At 54.9% G+C, this 22,534-nt stretch overlaps 1 protein-coding gene across 3 annotated transcripts; it reads left to right on the top strand.

Annotated features, from left to right (window-relative positions):
- Window positions 1–495: 495 nt before the first annotated feature.
- On the top strand, window positions 496–21,813 carry SMPD4 (sphingomyelin phosphodiesterase 4). 3 transcript variants are annotated; one of them, XM_041728841.1, is made up of 20 exons: window positions 496–651; window positions 3,692–3,775; window positions 5,209–5,295; window positions 5,895–6,037; window positions 6,182–6,257; window positions 6,784–6,892; window positions 7,001–7,053; window positions 7,574–7,725; window positions 10,212–10,344; window positions 10,794–10,865; window positions 14,045–14,131; window positions 16,642–16,787; window positions 17,332–17,422; window positions 17,843–17,943; window positions 18,383–18,546; window positions 18,960–19,165; window positions 19,501–19,734; window positions 19,922–20,053; window positions 20,206–20,334; window positions 20,448–21,813. In XM_041728841.1, exons 1-20 carry the CDS (start codon window positions 577–579, stop codon window positions 20,775–20,777), a joined length of 2,604 nt encoding a protein of 867 aa, XP_041584775.1. In that variant the 5' UTR covers window positions 496–576; the 3' UTR covers window positions 20,778–21,813. The 3 variants fall into 3 exon arrangements, with proteins under 3 accessions (XP_041584775.1, XP_041584776.1, XP_041584777.1); XM_041728842.1 differs by lacking the exon at window positions 14,045–14,131; XM_041728843.1 differs by lacking the exons at window positions 496–651; window positions 3,692–3,775; window positions 5,209–5,295 and having other exon boundaries at window positions 5,908–6,041.
- Window positions 21,814–22,534: the final 721 nt, after the last annotated feature.

Here is a 22,534-nt window from a genome sequence, read left to right as displayed (position 1 = left end):
GCACAAGTGCAGCAGCTTCTGCCCACGGCTCCTCCTGTCCCTGTGCTACTTCGATGAACTTACTAAGTTGCACCAATAGTCTCAAGAATTCCCTCTCCACGGTCGTCCTCAGTGATCCCACAACAGGGGTGTGTGTAGGGCGTGCGGGATCCTGTGGCACCGCGGAGACCCGTTTCTGGGCAAGCAGGGTCAGACGGCATTGGCCATTCTCCCTTGGGCAGCAGCACCCACGCAGTGCCTGGCATGTAGTAGGCGCTCGATAAATACCCGTCAGAAGAAAAGTCAGTCGTTGAGGGGTGTAATTATCCCGCGCCGGTTCCCCGTTAGGGGGCGCGCCTCCAGGACCGTCTTGACAGCTTCTCTTTCTGCGCACGCGCGCTCCTTCCAGCTCCTACCGCCCGGGAACGCTGGGTTTTAAGGGCGACGGCTGCCCCCCGCTGCGCACGCGCACTCGGAGGTGTAACCCTATGAACCCGGCCTGCGCTGTGCGCACGCGCCTTCTTGAGATAGCTGCGCGCGGAGCCCGCGGTGCGTTTCCCGCCGGGCCGGCGGAGGCGTGACGCCAAGCGCAGCTTGATGACGACATTTCGGCGCCGGGTAGCCGAATGGCGGTCTCCGTCCCTTCGGCGAGCGACTTCATGGGTCCCCCAGGTGAGTGGGGGGAGCCGCGTGCGGGCCGGCCGCCCCCAGAACCTCCGCCGAAGCGTGTCACTTCCTGTTCGAGCCGCAGGCCTCGGGCCGGGCGTCGGGGTCCGTGCCCCGAGCCGGGCCGGCAGGCTGGGGAGCCAGGGGCTCGGCTGCGCGCTCATGCCCCCTTCCCGTGCGCCCCGCACACCCGGTCCTGGTGGGTGCTCGGTTAACGTCCGTTGTACGAGTTGGTGGAAGGAGAGATTCGAGTTAATTGAGCCGTGGGGATGAATTCTCACCCGACTCCTCCCTGTGTGGGCCGGCCTTTCCGAGCCTCAGTTTCTTCATTTGTAATATGAAGATCCCGATGCTCCCTTCTCAGGGCAGTTGTGAGCTGCTAATGGGAGCCTGCTCTGCTTCCGCGGCTCAGAGCGCAGCCAGAGGGAGGCCTTGGCCATAGTGCGATTGGCGTTGCCGCTCTGAGACCCCAAACAAGATCCGGAGCAGCCACTGACGAAAGTGAATGTGAAGTGGCGGATGAAGGGAACCCTTGATACACAGTGGAGAAGGGTGTGTGATGGAGGAGCCTGGCTGCGGCTGGGTTAGAGGACAGGGCGCAGGAGACGCTGCCCGCCCTCCGAAAGATTCTTCTGGGCCTCAGGCCTTCGGCGGCTGCCAGTGCAGGCTGCCTCTGAGCAAGGAGGCCCTCGCACCTCAGCATCGCCAAAGCTCTGCCCTTGGAAACAGGCCAGGATTTTATGCTGTTCTGATCATTTTGCTTTGGTCATTTTAATCGCAGTGTTCTCCTGGTTCAGTATTGAGGCCTCTTAGGTCTTTAAAACTGGATTTGATAGCCAATACTATTAAGAATTGGAAAAACCCGGGAGGTGTTTTTATTGCCAAGAGGCAGAGATGCACATCTGTCAACTCCTCCACTGCCTCACAGCCTCCTTGCACCTGGTCTTTCCTCATCCACATACACTTCCATTTACCGCCTCAGCACCCTTACTCATGCTGTGGGCAGAGCAGTGTCAGGCTCCCTTTCTGTTCAGTCCACATCTGGATTATTTTCAGTTTCTGACCTAGGTGGGCAGAGAGATAGGAATCTAGAGAGTTGCTCCTAATTTTCTGATGACTTCTTCAAAACCTCCCACGAAAGAAAAAGAAAGAAAACAACCTCCCACAACTGAGCTTGCTCATCCCCTCCATTCATCCTCACAGAGCACAGGTGACATTCAGGAGACTTACCCACCTGTCTCGGTAGGAGTTGTCTTAGGAGGTCTGTGCATTAGAATATTGGCCCTGCCATTTATTTATTTATTTTAAGATTTTATTTATTTATTCATTCATGAGAGACAGAGAAAGAGTCAGAGACACAGGCAGAGGGTGAAGCAGGCCCCATGCAGGGAGCCCGACGTGGGACTCCATCCTGGGTCTCCAGGATCACGCCCTGGGCTGAAAGCGGCTCTAAACCGTGGAGTCACCCAGGCTGCCCGGTCCTGCCATTTACCAACTGAGTGAGGGCAAGTGATTTACCTCCTCTCTGCCTCTACTTCTTTATCTGTATTGACGTTGCAGGATTGTTGTGAGGATATATTTTTTTCTTTCTTTCTCTCTCTCTCAATTTTTTTTAAGGATTTTATTTATTCAAGAGAGACACAGAGAGAGTGAGGTAGAGACACAGGCAGAGGGAGAAGCAGGCTCCATGCAGGGGATGTGGGACTCAGTGTGGAACTCGATCCTGGGACCCCAGGATCACACCCTGGGCTGAAGGCAGGCGCCAAACCGCTGAGCCACCCAGGGATCGATCGATCGATCTTTCTTTCTTTCTTTTTCTTTCTTTCTTTCCACTGAGCCACCCAGGGATCAAGCTATCTTTCTTTTTCTTTCTTTCTTTCTTTCTCTCTCTCTCTCTCTCTTTTTCTCTTTCTTTCTTTCCCTTCCTTCCTTCCTTTCTTCCTCCCTTCCTTCCTCCCTTCCCTCCTTCCTTCCTTCCTTCCTTCTTTACATTTATTTTTTATTTTTTTTAAAGATTTTATTTATTTATTTGAGACAGAGAGCAAGCGCAGTAGGGAAGAGGGTCAGAGAGAGAGGGAGAAGCAGGCTCTCCACCGAGCAGGGAGTCTCATGTGGGGCTTGATCCCAGGACCCTGAGATCATGACCTGAGCTGAAGGCAGACGCTTAATCGATCGAGCCAGTCAGGTGCCCCCTTTCTTTTTTTTTTTTTAAAGATTTTATTTATTCATTCATGAGAGACACAGGCAAAGGGAGAAGCAGGCTCCTTGCTGGGAGCTTAACACGGGACCTGATCTCATGACCCTGGGATCATGACCTGAGCCAAAGGCAAATACTCAACCACTGAGCCACTCATGCACCCGGAGGATATATTTTCAGTTCTTCCTCAACAAACTTAGCAGCTTAAAACCGTATCCACTCTTATCTCACAGTTAAATAGTCCAGAAGTCTGGGCAGGCTCTGCTGGGTTCTCTGCCTAAGATATCACAAGACTAAAATCAAAGTGTTGGTTGGCTTTGCTCTTACCCAGAAGCCCTCAGAAAGAATTTTTTTCTAAGCGTATTCAAGTTACCAGCAGAATCTCCTTCCTTCGGGTTCTGGAACTAAGGTCCCCATTTCCTTTCTGGCTGGCAGCTGGAACCGCTCTGTACCTATGGTCCACCCCCTTGAGACTTCAGTCACATCTGCAGAATTCCTTCATAATACCTAGATGAGTGTTTGATTGAATACCCAAGGATAGGATTCTGGAAAGGCTATCTTTACAATTTTGCCTACCCCTGAGGATTAAATGAGGAAATATATGGAGGGTCTTTAGAACAGGTGTGGCACCTAACAAGTGCCGTACAAGCGTTACCAAGGATTTGCCACCGCACACTTAGCTCTGAAGCTGGTTGCCATGGACTGCATCTGACTGGCATTTCTATAAAACGTGAAACTGGACAGTGCAGTGTGTGTTGAGTTATACACATAACTCCCCTGGACATTGTGAGGCAATATAGTATTCTGTTGAATGGCAGATGTTGAGATGTCGCCTTTGTTTTTAAACAGTGGTTTCCTAAGACGGCCGTTTTCACCAGCTGCCAGGAGGCTGCTATGGCGTTCCCTCACCTGCAGCAGCCCAGCTTCCTGCTGGTAAGTACTGGCTGCCTGTGGGAGTGTCAGCGTGATGATAGTTCTGCAGCTCAGGGACTTGTGAGTGCTTTCCCCTGGCTTGAACCTTCTGCTGGTGGTTTTTTGAGGGGATGTGAAGGAAGTTGGCCTGGGGGTTAGAATCCTTAGACTTGACTCTGCCCCATACCAGTGCAGGACATGGGTTTACTCAACCTCTGAGCCCTGCTTTCTCATTTATAAGATGAGTTTCTCACCTACAAGATAAGTTGGTTCAAATGCCATTTTCACTACTTCCTGGGCATGTGGAGGAGCATGTGAAAGGATATATATCAGAATTTTCATGTCTTGTAAGTCTTTACATACTCAATGGGATATTCTAATCTTAACTGTCATCCGTGAAGGCAGGACACTGCTGCCCTGGGGGCACCAGGACTACACTCTCGGTATGAAACATGACACTGGGAAGTTAGGTGTGAGGCAGATAGCCATGGTGAGGATTCCTAGTTTTAGTTCCCAGAAGATACTTTCTGTAAACATTTATTCAGAAGGACATCCTACTTTGGTGTACCCTCTCGAGCCAACATATGAGGTGCTCCTGGCATCGAGTGGGTAGAGAGGCCAGGCATGGGGGAGCCTTCCCACAGTGTGTGGCTGCAACAGCCCAGATATTTACTTCTGATTTGAGACACTGCCCTCATTTAGAGGTGGCTAAGGGCTTAGATATCATTGGGCAAAGCCCTCTTGGTTCAAATTCTGGCATTTTCTCCAGATGTTAATCCACACCTCTGACCTTGGGTAGATTTCCTTCATTCTTGTCCTGAATGTTCCTTGGCCTGCCCATCACCTTCATGATTCATGTTGACATTTGGTTAAAGCCATTTGTTATTTCTAGGCTGCCTTATTTCTTAAGGTAATGAATTCATTGGCTTGTTACCAAAGGAATAAAGGACAGCTTGGTTAAGAGGGTTTCTGCTGTCACCCTTATTTTGTTGAGCATCCTCACTGATGATCACAGTGGTGTCATCACAGGAAAATTTCCAGTTCATGTGTACATACTCAGTGAGTACTCTGGTCTGTGAGGGATGCCATATACAATAAGGTCCTCTGCTGTGAGGCTGACCCTGGAGCTGGCCCCCTCCTTCTGGATTGGGTGGAAGTCACTTCTGTCATGAAAATTTGCAGTGCCCTGCTGTAACTGGGGGTGCCTGACAGAGGGTGCAGGGAAGAATCCTGATTGTTGAATATTTAGAGAGCAAAGGACCCCTGCTCTCCTAGTTGCATTCTTTAGGCCACCGACACATGCATGACCTGACACATCAGATGCTGGGGAACCAGGCCCATGCAGTGTCTGACTCCTACCTATCATTTGAGTTTGTTTTGGTTTGAGCCAGAATAACCGCAGAAGCTGCCAAGTGAATATGCTCATGACTTTTTCGGTTTGTTCTTTCTTGTAGGCTAGCCTGAAAGCTGACTCTATAAATAAGCCCTTTGCACAGCGGTGCCAAGACTTGGTTAAAGTCATCGAGGATTTTCCAGCAAAGGTACTGTTCTGCTAGCATCTCTTTGGGGCATATCTCATATACTCTTTGAAAAACATTCTTATAGCCCCAGGTTCCCAATTCTGAGCACTGTCCCGCACAGAGGTCTGACCCAGTATTGTGACTATCACATTTATAGACACATTTAAAAATACCAATATGTAGACCAAGGATTCTCAGCTGCAGGTACTTCTGTCCTACATGGGACACTTAGCAATGCCTAGAGACATTTTTGGTTGTCACATAGGGGAAGGTGTTACTGGCATCAAGTGGGTAGAGGCCAGTCATGCTGGTAACTTTCCCAGAGAACTCCCCGAAAGACGTGTCCAGCCCAAAAGATTGAGAAATCCTGGTTTTCATACTGAAAAAATATATTTTATTTATATCACACCCAGAATTATCAAGTAGTAGGTATAAATCCAGGAAGCCAACCTGGACAAATATTCTTACCCTGGAAATTTCCAGTTCATGTGTATACACTGAGTGAAGGAGATGGGGAACTTGTGCTATAGGGCAGGACTGGGCAGGAGGCCTATGCAGCCTGGCAGTGGGTACTGGTCCTCAGCAAGCCTGCCCAAAGCTTCCCCTGCACACTGTTTCAGGAACTGCACACCATCTTCCCATGGCTGGTGGAGAGCATTTTCGGCAGCCTAGACGGTGTCCTTGTCGGCTGGAACCTCCGCTGCCTACAGGGACGCGTGAATCCTGTGGAGTACAGCATTGCAATGGAATTTCTAGACCCTGGGTAGGTAGGTTTTTCACCTAAGAGGGGCTAGATGTTTCCTCATGGTGATCCCATTCTTAAAGTGCTGTATTTTTCAAAGTTAAGAAACAGCAAAATGGTTTACAGTTCATTGTCCTGTTTTTATCGGTTTAATTTCATGTTCAGTGGCCCAATGATGAAGTTGGTTTATAAGCTTCAGGCCGAAGACTATAAATTTGACTTTCCCGTCTCCTACCTGCCTGTAAGTAAGCAGTGGAGTGAGAGTCGTGCTCGGGGCAGAGTGCCCGGCATAGCGGCTATGGTGATGGGGGCTGGGCAGGGCTCGGGGGGCAGGAGAGCACTGCGGTCTGCTCAGGGCCCAGGAGGCATAATTCCAAACTCTGCCCATGGAGAAAGCACCACACAGCCTGGTTTGTGCCTGGCTGAGTGGCAGGCAGGGCTGTGTAACCAGTTGCTCTATTTTTCTGAGTTTCCAGTCCTTTAGAGGCAAATTGAGGGGTGACGTGTTGGGTGGGTATGAGAAGCAAAGAAGATGGGGAATGTGAAGTGCTTGACGAGGCTCAGAAACTCCCAGAGCTCCTGCCTTTGCTGATTGAGGGTCTTCCTGAGGATAACGCGAGCCATTCTGAGTGGAGGCCCTGTTGCTCCAGTGCTACCCGGAAGACAGCACTGCTCCCCCAGGCAGGGTCCCTGTGCTGGTGGCCTCCACACAGCATGGGAGTGCCCTGCTGGAGCCTGCCCACAAGCCCAGTGCCCTGTCTCCACAGGGCCCTGTGAAGGCATCCATCCAGGAGCGCGTACTCCCCGACAGCCCTCTGTACCACAACAAGGTCCAGTTCCCCACAACAGGGGGCCTTGGCCTAAACTTGGCCCTCAGTATCCTTTGTCAGTGCCCACAGGGGTGGGGAGGCCTTGAGTGGGTGGGACACAGTGCTGGGGGTGGCCCAGTAACCAGACCTGTTTGCCTCCTGATGCTGCCATCAGACCCGTTCGAATACTACATGTTCTTCTTTGCTTTGAGCCTCATCACCCAAAAGGTATAAAAGGGATGACCCTGAGCAGCTTTTGATCAAAGCCCCCCACCCCCACCCCACGATGGGTGGTGCTACAACCTAGGACTTCCTTTATCTTCCACTTCTTTTCCCTTCCCACCTCATTTCTCCAGCTCCTCCTCTGCTTCCTCCTCCAGCCTTTATTCTTCAGGCCATCCTCACTTAGTGGGGATGACGAACTTGTGCAGACTTGACAGGCAACGTGGGGTGATCCGGGCCCCGGGTGGTAATTGATTTAGCTTCCTGCAGGAAGTGCTTGCTGGGCATGGGGCAGGGAAGAGGTGCCCAGGAAGTTTGCATGCTGAAAAGGACTCTGGGGTCTAGTCAGGCCCCCTGTGGTGGGAACTTGTCTCCTAGTACTGCCCTGGGGTGCCTCTGGTCTAACCTCTGGCATATGGCCCATGTCCCAGGGCTCGTGTGCATTGATCTGAGCCCTGCACTTGCTGGGGTCAGCAGCCAGGGGCGGCACCCAGAGTCACACACCAATACAGATTTGCTTTTCCAGCCACTCCCTGGGGCCCTCCACATCCGAACTTCAGACTGTGCCTATTTCATCCTCGTGGACAGGTACCTGTCCTGGTTCCTACCCACAGAAGGCAGTGTGCTCCCCCAACTCTCCTCCAGTCCCGGGGGGCCCAGTCCCTCACCAGCTCCCAGGTAAGGCTCTCTGGCTGCCCTGGCTTGGCTTGGGGTAGCCATTCCATGAGGGAGTAGCCTGGTCAGCGGGCATTGCTCGTGGGACAGTAGTACCACTTTTGTTCAAGTTGCTCCAACTTTTCTTATGCCTGAGATCCCCCAACCCCAGCTACCTGGCACAGACTGGAGGGCAGGGGGTAAGGAGAATGTCTGTGTCTGGGTTTTCAGTGAGCAGGTCTTACAGCCACATGGATGAGGCCTGGCTTTGGTTTGAGAGTGGACTGTGTTCTGCCCATGGCAGCCCTCCCTACGTGTGACATCCAAGCCCCACACTGAAGTAGTGGCTTGAAGCTGTGTTTCCAGAGCTGACTGATGCCACTGGGCTGGTGGTGCTGGAGAGAAAGGGCCTGTAGGCAAGCCACTGCAGGGCTGACATGTGGAAGAATAAGAATCAGAGGGATGGGGCAGCCTGGGTGGCTCAGCGGTTTAGTGCCACCTTCAGCCTAGGGCCTGATCCTGGAGACCCGGGATCAAGTCCCACGTCGGGCTCCCTGCATGGGGCCTGCTTCACCCTCTGCCTGTCTCTCTCTCTTGAATAAATAAAATATTAAAAAAAAAAAAAAAAAAAGAACCGGAGGGATCTGTGTAGGCTGCAGGACCAGGTCTTGGCCTGAGCCAGAGGCCCTGGGGTAAATATCCTTTTGTGCCAATCCAAATAGGCTGGGCTGTGGCTGGACCATGCAGGAAGGGGGAGTGTGCAGCCAGCTTCAACCCAAAGGTGAACTGAGGTCTTGGGAGGCCTTCAGCCAGGGGTCAATTGGCCGTATCCCTGCAGGAGACGCTCCTACCCCGGGAGCTGCCACCTGTGCTCCTCACCGTCCTCAGCTCATGCACCTTTGTCCCTGGGAGGTAGGCATAGTCTGCCCCACAGCTGCTGGCATATGCTGTGCCATGACCCAGGACTCAATGTGTGTGTACAGATACCCCCAAGGAGAGGGGACTAGAGGGGGAGGTGGGGGCATGGCAGTGGGGAGAGGGATCCAGGCATTGGTAATGCTACGGCCAAGAAGGAGCCGGACTGGTCAGGTTCATGCCGTCTCAGAGACACGTTTCAGCCGCCAAGCTGTTTCCTGGGTCCAGTTTTGTTGGCTTATTTTAACATAGAACCTAAAGTATAAAGAAAACTTGCCGTGAATAACAAACAACTTCCATGGGGGCTTCGTCTTCATTTTTAAATCATTTTGTTTATTTTTTTAAAGATCTTTTTATTTATTCATGAGAGACACAGAGAGAGAGAGGCAGAGACACAGGCAGAGGTAGAAGCAGGCTCCCCGCAGGGAGCCCGAAGTGGGACTCCATCCAGGGACTCCAGGATCACACCCTGGGCCAAGGCAGGCGCTAAACTGCTGAGCTACCTAGGTGTACCTAAATCATTTTACTATTTCTCTGTATGTATTTTTTCTTGGCTATTTGAGTGGATTATGATACAATGCCTGTTATTTCTTAATGTTTTGGAGTGTATTTCCTAAAAGCAAATGCATTCTCCTACACAGCCACTGCACTTTTTTTTTTTTTTTAAAGATTTATTTATTTATTTATGAGAGAGAGAGAGAGAGAGAGAGAGAGAGAGAGGCAGAGACGCAGGAGGAGGGAGAAGCAGGCCCCATGCCGGGAGCCTGACTTGGGTTATGCGATCCTGGGACTCCACGCGCCCTAGGCCAAAGGCAGGCGCCAAACTGCTGAACCACTCAGGGATCCCCCAGCCACTGCACTTTTATCCAAATCAGGAAATTAGTACTGCAGCCAGGCCACTATCTCATCCTTAGACTCCCTCGAGCTGCACTAGCTACCCCACCCATGTCTGCTCCCCTGCTGGGATCCATTGCAGGCTTGCTCGCTGTGTGTGGTTGTCTCTGGTCCCCCTACAGTATGGAACAGTCCCTCAGTCTTCCCATGTCTTTCCTGACCTTGACACCTTGGAAGCTTGCAACCCGGAGGTTTGCAAAATGCCTTTATCTTGAGTGTCTCTGGTGTTTCTTAGCAATTAGGCCCAGCGGCTATGGAGTCTGTATGCTGGTGATACTGTTTTGATCACTGGCTGGGGGAGTGGAGGGGTGTTGGTTGGCCAGCTTTTCCTACTGTGAGATTAAATGGGTTCTTTGTGCCTAAGTTAATTAGCAGGAGGGGTTTGTTGGGAAGAAAGGTTAAGACTATGTAATTATTGGTATTAGTGTCCCTTGATGATCATTGGCTAAATCAGTTATTAATAGGATGGTTGCCTAAGGGTGGTTTTCTGCTTTCCTCCCTTACATTGATCAGTGCACGCTGCGGTAGGGAAGACTTTTCCCGTTCATTGGTTGTGTATATCCATATGGATACGGGGTCCATCCTGTGATTCAGCAGGTGTAATGGCTACTCTTGCCACCCAGTGTTCACATTCGGATTGCCTCTGGTTGTGCCATCAGGAGCCCCTAACAAAGGCCTGTTTGTTTCTGTGTGTCCTTCAGGACACCAGCCATCCCCTTTGCTTCCTATGGCCTCCACCACACCAGCCTCCTGAAGCGACACGTCTCTCACCAGACATCTGTGAACGCAGACCCCGCCTCCCATGAGATCTGGAGGTCTGAAACTCTACTCCAGGTGAGAGTGAGGAGGCCCTTCTCATCTTCTGTTTGAAAATAAACTGCCCGGTTGCCTTCTGCCCCCAGGGGACAGAGGCCTAAACACTGTCCTCAGCCTGAGAGGGCTTCAAAATTGTTGGTATTTTCCTGCTGTGCCATGTAGAAATCCGAGACTGGAAGAAACATGGCCACCTGTCTAACGTATGTCGTCGGCAGTGCTTTTCATCTTAGGATTCCCTGTCCATCAAGTTCTGACTTTCTCATGACCGAGTGCTGCTTAGTGTCCAGTGGATCCATAGGAAAGCTTGTCCCACCCCCACATCTTCCCGCTCCCTCATTGCTGGAGAGATTTCCTGTGACCACCATCATTTGGATATTAATCCCCTGCCCCAGAGGTTGGGGTTTTTTTTGTTGTTGTTCACACCACCCTAGATGAAAATCATTTGACCATCCAGTGCTCTCTTGCAGGTTTTTGTTGAAATGTGGCTTCATCATTATTCCTTGGAGATGTACCAAAAAATGCAGTCCCCTCACGCTAAGGTACGTTGCTGCACTTTTTTGTTCCATCTGCTCTGGCCCTGGTGTGCCTGGTCTGCCTGCTACTTCTTGTCCTTGATCTCAGCTAGTTTTCAAGGGCTGGATTGTGGGAAGCAGAAACTCCCCATCACCCCTTACTCCAGTGCTGGACAGCAGGTGGGTTTTGTTCTGTGGTGGGCTTTCACCATGAGAGCCGGAGGCCTGTCCTCTCTGGGGTCCTCCCCATGCTACTTCAAGAGCCTGCTTCCCGGCAGCTGGAATGGATGAGGTTGTGGTGCTCGTGCTCTGGGGGCAGGAGAGTTGCAGATGCCTCTGGGAGTCACAGCTGGGGCTGTCCCCTCTACTGTCACAGTGCCTCCTGCTCTCCTGCCGAGGTGGCCCCTGGCAGACTTTGCTCACCTGGGCGTCCACGCTGCCCTCCACCTCCTCTGGAGCCGCAGCAGGCAGCCCCTTGTGCAGTGGGTGGGATCTGGTGCCTTCCTGCATGTGGCCTGGCCTATTTCCTCCTCTCCTAACCTTCCCTCACAGGGCAGCATGCTCATTTGCAGCTGTGTCCCTGAAACCTTCCCTGGGTTGCTATCGCTTGGGCTGGCAGCCCACTGGACTCGTCAGGGTAGAACAGCTCTGTTCGCTTAATGAGAGGCAGGGTGGGCGCCTAGATTCACACTCTATGAAACAACCTGAAACACATGAACCCAGGCCCTGCTGAGGGCAGCATTGGCTTGTAACCAACTGTGCGATCCGTGGCTTCTGTGCGCTTTTGTGTGCTTCTGTGTTGCTTCTTAGACTTTGCTTTTGTCGAAGCCAGAGCAAGTTCTTGAGAGAGTTCTTAAATTAAGACTCTGTGGGTTGAAATTCGTAAGGGTGGGCTGTGACTTTCCCTCTGTGATTCCAGCAAGTAGCAGTTGTTTTCCTGTTGCAGAGTCTCAGCAGCCAGCTCACCTTCGGTACTCTGCTGATTACCAGTTTGGGGAATAGCCCCCAACTGCTGTTCTCTTAAAGTACAGAGTACCCCAGATCTCTGTCCTTGGCACCACATGGGACAGAGGGAAAGCCAGGACTCCATCTTGGGCCTCTCGAGTCACTGATCACCTGCACTGCCATTCCTGCTTCCAGAGTGGACTTGCTGCATGTTCCTGGCTGGTGCACGGGGGTCAGGGGGCCAGGCTTTCCCCTGTGGTGCTGGGGGGCTCCCTCAGCCCCTGTGCATGTGGCTGGTCTTGCAGAGGCTACTTTGCTCATTCTGTCTTCTGAGACAGTGGGAGCACATTCACTGTAATTTTTAGTAGATCTGCCTGTCACCTGTGAGGAGTGGTGGGCTGTACCTGCCAGAGCGGGGGGTGGGGGGAGCGTCCCCTTCTTCCCCACGTTTGCTTCCTCTTGGCCAGACCACAAGGTGGATCAAAGCTGCTCAGAATGATTGGTGATGGTCAGGGGACAACCAGGAAACCCCACCAAACACCCAGAGAGGGTTTTGGAGTTTTTATTTGTTTTTTGGCCTCCTATTGAGGCTGAAAATGAAACCTCAGAAAACCTGGTGTGTGGGAAGTGGAGAAAGACAACCATGGAGGTCTCCTTTATCCGAGGCTCCTTACATTTACCCAGGCCTGTGCTGCCATGTGGAATCCTAGTTTTGGGGTCACTCTTTTCCTGATATTAGAGATGCAGGAAGTGCAGCTCTGAGAAGTCCCACAGTGCTTTAATGCATCCCCTGGGTGGATGCTTGCTCTGCAGAGCCTGGGCCTCTGCTCCACCCTAGCTTACTGAGCAGGGCTTCTGGAGAGGCAGGTGGTCGCTAAAGACTGCACACTCCGGCCACTATGGGGCCTGCCCTGCTTTCCTGTAGGCTGGGCAGGCACCCAGGAGGGGAACCACGTGTTCCCTGATTCCCACTGAGCTGTAGCTGAGCCCCGGGTCTGGCTCAGAGGAAGACCTTGAAGGGCGGACAACTTGCTGTGTTCCTTCCTGTCCTTGCTCTGCGTGTCTCTAGCTGTGCCTGTCTCCTCAAGTCTGGCACACGCATTCTGACCTCTCCTGTGTGAAGCATGGTACTCAGTGGGAGGCATGGCCCTCCCAGGGCAGGATGTGTGCCAGGGCCGGATCTGGGCTGTGCTTGGCTGAAGGGGACTACTTTAGCAGGCTTTGTCACTGCAGGGGGTACAGAGGGTGGAGGGGGGGTGGACAGTTGTGCCAACTCAGCCGTCATCCCCCATGTCCCAGGCTGTCCCAGCCTCAGGGTTCCAACTGCCTCTGGATGTATGTGGCCATGGCCAATATCTTGGGGCCTGTTGGGACTGGTGAAGGGCTCTGTGTATCTGGAGTTGGGGAGTCCTGGTGAGGTGGGTCTCCCAGAATTCAAACCCATGAGTGTTTGTGCCACCTTTAACGATTTACAGAATGCAGAGTGTGGAGGGCATCAGGCCTGGGGGGTTGAGCCTTGCTAAGCCTCTGCGCCACCCTGGGAATCAGCCCCCACAGAGAGAACCATTCAGGAGGGGCCGCTGACTGGACTTTGATACCTAAGAACTGATCACATCATATATCAATTTGGTAAATTTCTGTTTGGAATAACCAGGGGAAGTCCAATAAATTACGTGTTTTCTTCTGTGAGCAGAGTTCTCCATTAAACTGGTTCCTCAAAAGTTTCTTTTCTGAGCCTTGGGGCCTTCAGGGCCTCGGTGGCTAGCAGTGTGTCCCAGCAAGGCCCCTGCGATCCTGGCGGGCTGCAGCATGCACATGCTGCACACAGAGTGTTCAGGGTCAGGGGAGGGCAGGACCCTCTGGCAGGAGAGCGAGTCGGGCCTACCTCGGGGTGCTAGAGAGCCCTTCAGGCCCCAGTGACACGGAGGAGGCTGTCCAGGTGACCTTGAGTGTCTGTCTGTCTCTCTGCCCGGCAGGTGAAAGAGCAGTCCTTGGGCCTGACTCTGGTCTGCCCATCAGGCGGGCCTGTCAGGGCGGCTGAGAGGGTGGTGTCCCACTGGCCTGAGGCTGCGGGGCTCTGATTGTGTGGATTGTCACTGATGTGCTTTTGTTTTTGTTTTTGTTTTTTGTTTTCTCTCCTTATTTCTGGGCTCACTTTTGTCTCTCTCTCCCTGCTGTCCCCTCCCTGGTCTCTCCCCTCCTGTCCCCTGCCCTCTGCCCTCCCTGCCTCTTCTCGGCTTCTCTGTTTTGTTGTCTCTCAGCTGGAGGTTCTGCACTACCGACTCAGTGTCTCCAGCGCCCTCCACAGCCCTGCCCAACCCAGCCTCCAGGCCCTCCACGCCTACCAAGTACTGGCCGCTCTCGTATTGTTCCGTTTCACCCCTGCCCTGTGGTGTGAGCCATGGAGCGCATGGCAGTGCAGTGGTAAAGCGAGGGGCCGGCGGGGGGCCGGCTGGGGTGACTCAGACCAGTTCCAAACAGAGCAAGCCAGTGTGTGTGTGGGATGGTGGCAAGCATCAGTCTTCAGCGTGGCTTGGCCTTCAGCTTGGCAGACTGGCCCAGCTGTGGGGTGTAGGGCCACCAGATCTTCCTGGCCAAACCCTAAGCCAGCTGGAGTTTGCAAGCTCTTGGGAGTTTCTGCTCTTGGCCCCGGTTTGAGGGAGTGGGAACAGCAAGGCCTTTGCAGTGGCCTCACTCACCTGGCAGTGCAGGCCTGGTGCTCAGGAACTGACCGAGCACAGGGAGGCCCAGGGCTCGTGGTTGCGTGGTTCTGCCGACCCCAAGCCTGTGTGAGGCCAAGGGGCGGAGAGGACAAGGGCTTGGCCTAGAGATGCTGTCGATTCCTGAGCATGCTGGGCCTTGTGTGGACTTGTGCGCTCCTCCAGAGGCAGGCAGGAGTGGATGAGAGCCTCATAAAGACTGGTCTGCTTAGGTCGACATGACCGGTGTGGACGGTTTTGAGGTTGGTAGGGGGAGTTCAGACCTGCAGGCTATTAGGGCTGATGGAGTCTGGTGGGTCATAGATTCATGAGATGAATGCCACCAAGGTCTGGGCAGAAAGCCTGCGTCTAGATTCGTGCTCGAGGTCAGGGATCGTCCAGTTCCCCCTCAGTGGAAGCCCACAACAACCCTTAATCTGATATTTGAGCAGAGGATGAGAAGTCCGCTTTGGTGGGATGGGGTGGTGAGCGCACACAGGGGTCCCACCCAGAAGCAGCAACTGCTGAGAGGAGGGGAGGAAGGAAGAGAATGGTTCAGGAAGGCTGGCAGGGCTGGCCTGAGCACAGAGATGGTTACCCCTCCAGTCTGTGTTGGGGAAGGTCTTACTTGGCTAAGAGCAGGATCCCTGGAGAAACGTCCTCAGCAGGAGGGGTTGCTTAGATGAGAAGGTCGGGGCCCTGGGAGAAATGCCACAGGCTTTGGGAACGTGTCCCTCCAGGGCACGCAGCTGGAGGAGGCCATGTACAGCGGTGGTCAGGCTCCTATGGGGATTTGGCTTGAGGGGGTGGGTGTCAGAGGGAAGGTCTGGCTTCTTCCTACCCCCACCCCCACCCACAGGAAGATAGCCCAAGGGGCTTCCAGTGTGATGGAAAGGGCCTGTGCACAGGAGGGGGCACAGTTCCAGTTCAGCACGGATGCCCTGTCCTCTGTCAGGGAGACAGTGGTAGGGTCGGTGAGGGACCAGGAATGAGAAAGAGGGAGGCTCCTGAGGGGCAGTTACAGCCTGGCATCAGTGCTTTCTGAAATTTCATTACTGTGAAAATATCTTTTCCTTCAAACGATGCAAATTCGTCACACAAAAACTTAAGTGTACTGAAAAGCAGCAGTACATGTCCTCACAAGGCCCCATAGCTCCCTGTCCGTGTGTACGGAGCCGTGGGATGTGTGCCTGGGCCCGCGGAGGCAGATCCATGGTGGGGATAGCCGAGAGGACAGTTCGTGGGCGGTGGCGAGGCTGGGGCTGGGTCCCTGGGCTGTGCCAGGAGGCATGGCCTGTGCCAGCCTCAGCGTTGCTCAGTATTTCGACTAGGCTTCCGAAAGCTCCTCCATCAAGTCTGTGGAGGCCTCAGAGGCCTTGGGGGTGAGTGTGGGGAGAGGAGTGTGTATGGGCACCCAAGGGCTGGGAGCTGATGGGCAGTGGGGCCTGCCAGTGCCATTCCCTGCCACTCAGGAGCCCCGGCCCTATTCTCCATCACAGAACAGCCAGTAGATAAGCTGTCCTCTCCAGTCTGGGTCTTAAAGATCCTACGTGAACTTTATGAATCGGAGTTTCAGCCCACAAGATTGAGAGTGCTCTTGTCTTAGGGGTTGTGCTGACCACAGGTCTGTTAGCAAAAGAGAAAGGCCACCCTGGGTCAAGCCCCCAGCTGGTTGTGTCCAGAACGGGAAGCTGATGGGAAAGGGGGGGTCGCAGCAGGAGGACCGGGGAGTGTTTGTACCTGAAAGGGAAAGCCATGGGCCCCAGAGAGCTGTCTCCACACACCCGGGAGGCAGGCAGGAAACCCGGAATCCCGATCCAGGGTGGGATACTGGCCTGGTGTGCCTCCTGCTGCTGCTCCTCTGGCTGACCAGCAGCTGGGGACCCCTGAGGACTTGGGTGGCAATGGCCCGGGAAGCCCACAGGTCTGTTTTAGGAAGCTGTCCCAGGGTTACCCTGTGCAGGCTTCAGTGCTCTTAGCAGGTCTCAGAGCCCGCGAGCAAGGCAGATCTGCTGGTGCAAGGCATGGGGAGGGCCCTGGGGGTGGCCCGGGCATCCTGCAGGGAGAAATGGTGTGGGTGGGACATGGCCCTACCTGGGGGCTTCACCCCAGACTTGCCTGGGCCCTCACGCCACTTCCCCCCCCCCGCCCAACATTAGGAGTCGTTCACACCCACCGAGGAGCATGTGCTAGTGGTGCGCCTGCTGCTAAAGCACCTGCACGCCTTTTCCAACAGCCTGAAGCCCGAGCAGGTCTCTCCCTCTGCCCATTCCCATGCCACCAGCCCTCTGGAGGAGTTCAAACGGTGGGTACAGGGCTGTGCACAGGCCATAGTGACCTGTCCCTCTGTTGTGAGAGATGGCATGTGAGGTCTCTGCAGGGTGGGCAGGTGGGAAATCATCTTGACCCCTCTTGGGTTTATCTCCCCACCCCCACTCTGGCCCCACAGGTGGGTAGGGCCACCTGGTTGCCACCGCCTTTCCTTCCAGGCCTGGCAGAAAGAGCCAAACTGGCTCCTCTTCCTCTGCCCCTTCTCTCCCTCTATAAGAAGGGCTGGGATGGTGGCCTGATTCCTAGGCCAAATGGGGCCAGCAGAGCAGGTGACTTGTGTGTGGCAAGCCAAGCAGAGGTGGTCACAGAAGCCTCAGTAGATCATCCACAAGTGTGCTGTGTGTGGTTGGGACCTTACCTAACCTCTCTGAACTTTGGTTTCTTCTTCTGAGAAATGGGGCCCAAAACAAGCCTTACTTCCCGGGGGTACCCACTGCTCACCCTGGCAGAGCTGGCCCTTGCAAATAGGAGCCACTGGGCTCACCAAAGAGGATATCCTCTCCCCCTGTCCCCTGCAGGGCCGCCGTCCCGAGGTTTGTCCAGCAGAAGCTCTACCTCTTCCTGCAGCACTGCTTCGGCCACTGGCCCCTGGACGCGTCATTCAGAGCTGTGAGTGTCAGCCCCGCCTTCTTTGCCTTTGCCCTCTGTGTGCCTGGTAAGGGAGGTCCCATGGGGCGGACACAGGCAAGATTCAGCTGTTAGTGCAAAGGCCTGGTGGGGAAGCCTTGAGGGTCACGTTCTGCTCGTTTGAGTTTCCAAAGCCAACCCTCAGGTACAGAAAAGCTCTGTCCACCCTGACTTGGAACCCAGGTGTCCACACTGGGTGGGTTCCCAGCCTCACCAAGCTGCACCTGCCTCGCTCAGCCATGGAAGCATTCTGTGTTCCCCCAGTTAGGCTTACCCCTGCTCACCTGAGCTGCCTCCTGGAAGCTGGGCTCCAGGCCACCCCAGGATTTGGCCCAAAGCCCCAGCCCCACAGCCCACCAGAGTACCAGCCACCAGGCCTTCTGGACATGTGTATCTCACCAGGTTCTGGAGATGTGGCTGAGCTACCTGCAGCCCTGGAGGTATGCACCTGAGAAGCCGGCCCCGAGCAGCGACTGCCAGGCCCGGTGTGTGTCAGAGAGATGGTGAGCCCTGGCACGCTGTCCTCCCTGGGGGGGCCTGCTTCGGGGTGGGCACGAGCTGCCCCTCGACTGTGCTGCGTTGCCTGGGATTGACCTCCCATGGAAACAGCTGATGACTCTGCACTGTCCCCTTGCCCTTCTTGTCTGCTTAGATGTACGTTCACACTCCCCACCCCCAAACTGCCCTTGACACCCTCCACCCTCCTTCACTAGTGCTCTCTGCCTATAGCCTCTGCTGCCGGGCCAGCCTCTGCCACAGAGGCCCTGTCTTCTGGGGAGGGGCTCATCCTGTGGAGGATTGTGTGGTCCGCAGGAGGCCTAGTTTTCCCCCACTTCCTTGGGCCCTCAGCCACCACTATATCATGGCTGGGTAGAGTCAAACACAGGGAAGAGTGGGGACGTGGTGGGAGGTGTGGCCCCTGATGCATGGCCCGGCCCCCAGGGCACCTTTTGTGCAGGAGAACCTGCTGATGTACACCAAGCTCTTTGTGGGCTTCCTGAGCCGCGCACTCCGCACCGACCTGGTCAGCCCCAAGAACGCACTCATGGTGTTCCGAGTGGCCAAAGTCTTTGCCCAGCCTAACCTGGCTGAAATGATCCAGAAAGGTAAGTCCGTAGTCAGTGGGAAGCAGCACTTAGAGAGGGACCCACAGACCCTGCGTGTGCCTCACAGGCTACTGGTGGCCTGGTGAAGGTGGCATGGCGACTCCTGGTGGACAGTGGTGGGGTAGAGGTCGGGGCCTGGCTGCACTGTGCCTTCCCCGTGGGGGGAGTGCTGGAGGGAGACAGAGCACCCTGGTGGCATTGGAAAGTGGTCTCAGTTCGTGTCATGTCTGAGATGACATTGTCTGGTGTTAGCTTCTCTGGCCTACCCATTGAGACTGGCAGGGGCTCTGGGGGCATCAGGAGCTGGGCCCCTGCCCCTCGAAAGCCTCCGCAGGAGCCCAGAAAGCCTGCCAGCAGTGACTAGGTAGTTCATGCCCTGGAAGCTGAAGGCAGATTCGTCTCCTGCTTTCCAGGGGAGCAGCTGTTCCTGGAGCCAGAGCTTGTCATCCCGCACCGCCAGCACCGACTCTTCACGGCTCCCACCTTCACTGGCAGCTTCCTGTCCTCGTGGCCACCGGCCGTCACCGACACCTCTTTCCGGGTGAAGAGCCACGTGTACAGCCTGGAGGGCCAGGACTGCAAGTACACCCCGATGTTTGGGCCCGAGGTCCGGACGCTGGTGAGTTGGGGCTCCCCTGGGGCCACATGGCCGTCTTGAAGCTGTAGGAACAGTAGAGCCGGGGAGGGCATGTGCCTTTCAGGCAGAGGGAAGGTAGGTGTTGCTTGGACGCTGCTCTACTCCTGCCTTTTTTCATTGAGGTCTAAGGTTTTTCTGATAAAGGCAGCGTTTGTTGGAAAGCTTTCACGTTCAGAATATGCATGTTTTGGTCTTAAAAAACGTCCGCCCCCCTCCTGGCCTGTCGGACTTCCCCAGGCCCGCCTACCCGTGTCTAGCTGGCTGGGTGGCATGAAGTGGCCCCCCTGAGCCGGCTGACCTGTCCATGTACCCCACAGGTCCTGCGCCTGGCTCAGCTCATCACGCAGGCCAAGCAGACCGCCAAGTCCATCTCTGACCAATGTGGGGAGAGCACGCCCGGCCACCCCTTCCTGTCGTGGCTGGGCTTCTGCTCCACAGACACGAATGGCTCCTACCCAGCCAACGACCTGGATGAAATGGGGCAGGACAGTGTCCGCAAGACAGACGAGTACCTAGAGAAGGCCCTGGAGTACCTGTGCCAGATGTTCCGGGTACGAGCAGTGGGGCTGTCCCCTCCCTGGTGTTCCCTCCCCACCCGGATTGTGGGAGGTGGAACCTGTTCCTGCGATGTCTTGTTGGGCCCCCTGCTGTTAGAGGCCCAGAGTGTGGCCCCGTCTCCTCCCTTCACCTGGAAGTGAAAGCAGGTAGTGGAAAACCGCGGTGCTTCCTCCCTAACAGCTCAGTGAGGCCCAGCTCGCCCAGCTCACACTTGCCTTGGGGACGACACAAGATGAGAACGGGAAGAAGCAGCTTCCAGATTGCATTGTGGGAGAGGACGGGCTCATCCTCACACCCCTGGGCCGGTACCAGGTAAGGTCCATGTCCTGGGGGGCCCCTCCTGTCCCCCATTGTCCCAGGAGCTCGCGCAGCAGAAACCCCCCTGATGCATCTGCACTGGTGTTTGCGGGCCTGCCTACTCGGCTCGGGTCTCCCCTGCGGCTTGCCTCTTTTGCTGCGTCTAGATCATCAACGGGCTGCGCAGGTTTGACATTGAGTACCAGGGTGACTTGGAGCTGCAGCCCATCCGGAGCTATGAGATCGCCAGCCTGGTCCGCATGCTCTTCCGGCTGTCGTCCGCCATCAACTGCAGGGTAAGTGCCGGCCAGAGGGCCATCCCACTTCCGGTCCGGCCACCCTCAGGGAGCGGCGGGGTGGCATGTGGCCTTGCCCGCGCCCACTCCTCACGCCTCTGTCTGTGCCCCAGTTTGCAGGCCAGATGGCAGCCCTGTGTTCCCGGGCCGACTTCCTTGGCAGCTTTTGTCGATACCACCTCACGGAGCCTGGGGTGACGGGCAGGCACTTGCTGAGTCCCGTGGCGCGGGAGAGTGCGGCCAGCCGTGCCCGGGGCCCCAGGCTCAGCCTGCGCTTCCTGGGCAGCTACCGGACGCTGCTCTCACTGCTCCTGGCCTTCTTCGTGGCCTCCCTGTTCTGTATCGGGCCCCTGCCCTGTGCCCTGCTCCTCATGCTGGGCTACCTCCTCTACGCGGTGGCCATGACGCTGCTGACCGAGCGGAGCAAGCTGCACCAGCTCTGAGCCGTGGCCAAGCCAGCAAGAGGGCCGCACAGCCCCTCCCTTGAGCCCAGGAGGCCACCTTTGAGCTCCGGGGTGTTTTCCTACAGCCACAGAGCCATATGTAAGAAGCTAAGACAGGAAGGCTGTGGTCCAGGCCGGACAGGGAAGGGAGTGGTATCAGAGGGCCTGTTAGTCTCGGGGGGCTACCCTGGACCCAGCCACTGCTCCCCCTCCCCCTGCTGCCCTTGGCCCTCGGGCTGCGGTGACGTGGCTCTTGAGGGCCTTCTGTGCTCTGACCATCCTGGGTGGAGCCGTATGAAGCTTGGGAGTCAGTGCTCCCTGGCGACAGTAGGACAGTAGCTCACCCTCTGCTCCCAAAACCGTAGAGGTTCCTGAGAACATTGGAGGGTGGTTCTGATTCCTGACTTTAAAGCGAGATGCTGCCATCGCGTTTGGTAAAGTGAGGGTCATTCTCCACGCGTGCCCAGCCATTCTGAGGCTGGGTCATCCCATTCCGAGAAAAGATCCTCCGGGAACACAGCTGCTCAGTGGGACGCTGCTTCACCCCCGCCTCCCTCCTCGCCCCCAAGCCATTAAGCACATTGCTTGGTGGCACCCCAGCCTCACTGCCTAGTCCAGGACAGGCCTGCATGCCCCGTGGATGGAGGGGGCGTGGCAGGGACATGGCGGGGGCGTGGGAGTCAGCATCATCTAGTCTGCAACCAAAGATGGTCACAGGCGTTTTTTTGTATTTTCAATAAACTCAAGTGCAAAGGCCCTGACATTTTGATGACGTTTAAACGTTCAATTACATGTTCGCTGTCAGAAGTCGTCCCCGTAGGGTCTCGAGCAATTTGGTCTGTCATATGGGTGATGCACCAGAGAGAATGTCTCAACAGTGATTTTAAACAAAGCCTTTGTTTTTAAGTTTTCAAACTGTAAATGTCGAGTTTTGTGTTTTGATGTAAACTGAGAATACGCATTCTGGGGCGCGTGACCAAAAATCAAACCAACTTTGTAACTGACCACAGATCTGAATAAACCTGTTTTGCTCCTGGCTTGTCTGGTGCTGGGGCTCGGCCTCCAGCGCAGTTGCCCTTACAGGTGCACATCACCCAAAAGGTTGGGGATGGCAGCAGATGACATTGGCCACTGAGGAGGCACCAACTGTCCACTGGCGAGGACAGTGAATGGGTTTATTTCCAGCAGCAACAGACCAAGGCAGACCTAAACGATGAAGTGGGAAAGGCGCAGGCTCCCTAGAGCTCGGGGAACCAGGCCCAGAGTCAGCCTCAGCCAGCACAGGCCCAAGCAGGGTCTAAGCTTCGAGAATTTTGCCTCCTATTCAGTGTATCAGAATTGGCCTTAGTACGAAAAGCAACTCTGGAATGAATCGAACTTGTGACTTCTGGAAGCTCAGAGGCTTGTGTGTGCAGCTGGGAACTGAACTGTGCACCTGCCAGGCCTATGTGGCATCTTGCTTGCCCGGTGTGAGTGTTTCATGTCCCCCTGTCCCTAGGCAGGATAGTTGCTTTTGTCAAATTTGATGGAAATAACACGTCATCATTTCTAGAAGTCCAACACTAACAGGTGAGTGGCTTTTGTTCCCGGATTCATTAGGTGGAAAAAAGGGAAGTGAGCCCCCTGAGGTGATGGTCTGGGGTTAGAGGTCAGTGGCACCCTTTCCCTACAGTGCCTCCTTCATGGCTTCCCCTGATGGATGTCCACCCTGTCCACGAGGATGGGGTGTCCCTCTGCTTTTCCGTGGCTTCCCTCAT

The sequence above is a fragment of the Vulpes lagopus genome, chromosome 14, assembly GCF_018345385.1.
Source record: "Vulpes lagopus strain Blue_001 chromosome 14, ASM1834538v1, whole genome shotgun sequence".
NCBI classification, from domain to species: Eukaryota; Metazoa; Chordata; class Mammalia; order Carnivora; family Canidae; genus Vulpes; species Vulpes lagopus.
The sequence above is the reverse complement of the archived record's forward strand: the minus strand, read 5'-3'. Positions and strand labels throughout refer to the sequence as shown.

Excerpts from the sequence above, each read along its gene's own strand:
- SMPD4 (XM_041728841.1), top strand. The coding sequence starts at position 577 with ATGACGACATTTCGGCGCCGGGTAGCCGAATGGCGGTCTCCGTCCCTT. Across the intron at positions 3,776-5,208 it reads AGCAGCCCAGCTTCCTGCTG|GCTAGCCTGAAAGCTGACTC; the intron begins GTAAGTACTGGC and ends TCTTTCTTGTAG. Across the intron at positions 6,258-6,783 it reads TTCCCGTCTCCTACCTGCCT|GGCCCTGTGAAGGCATCCAT; the intron begins GTAAGTAAGCAG and ends CTGTCTCCACAG.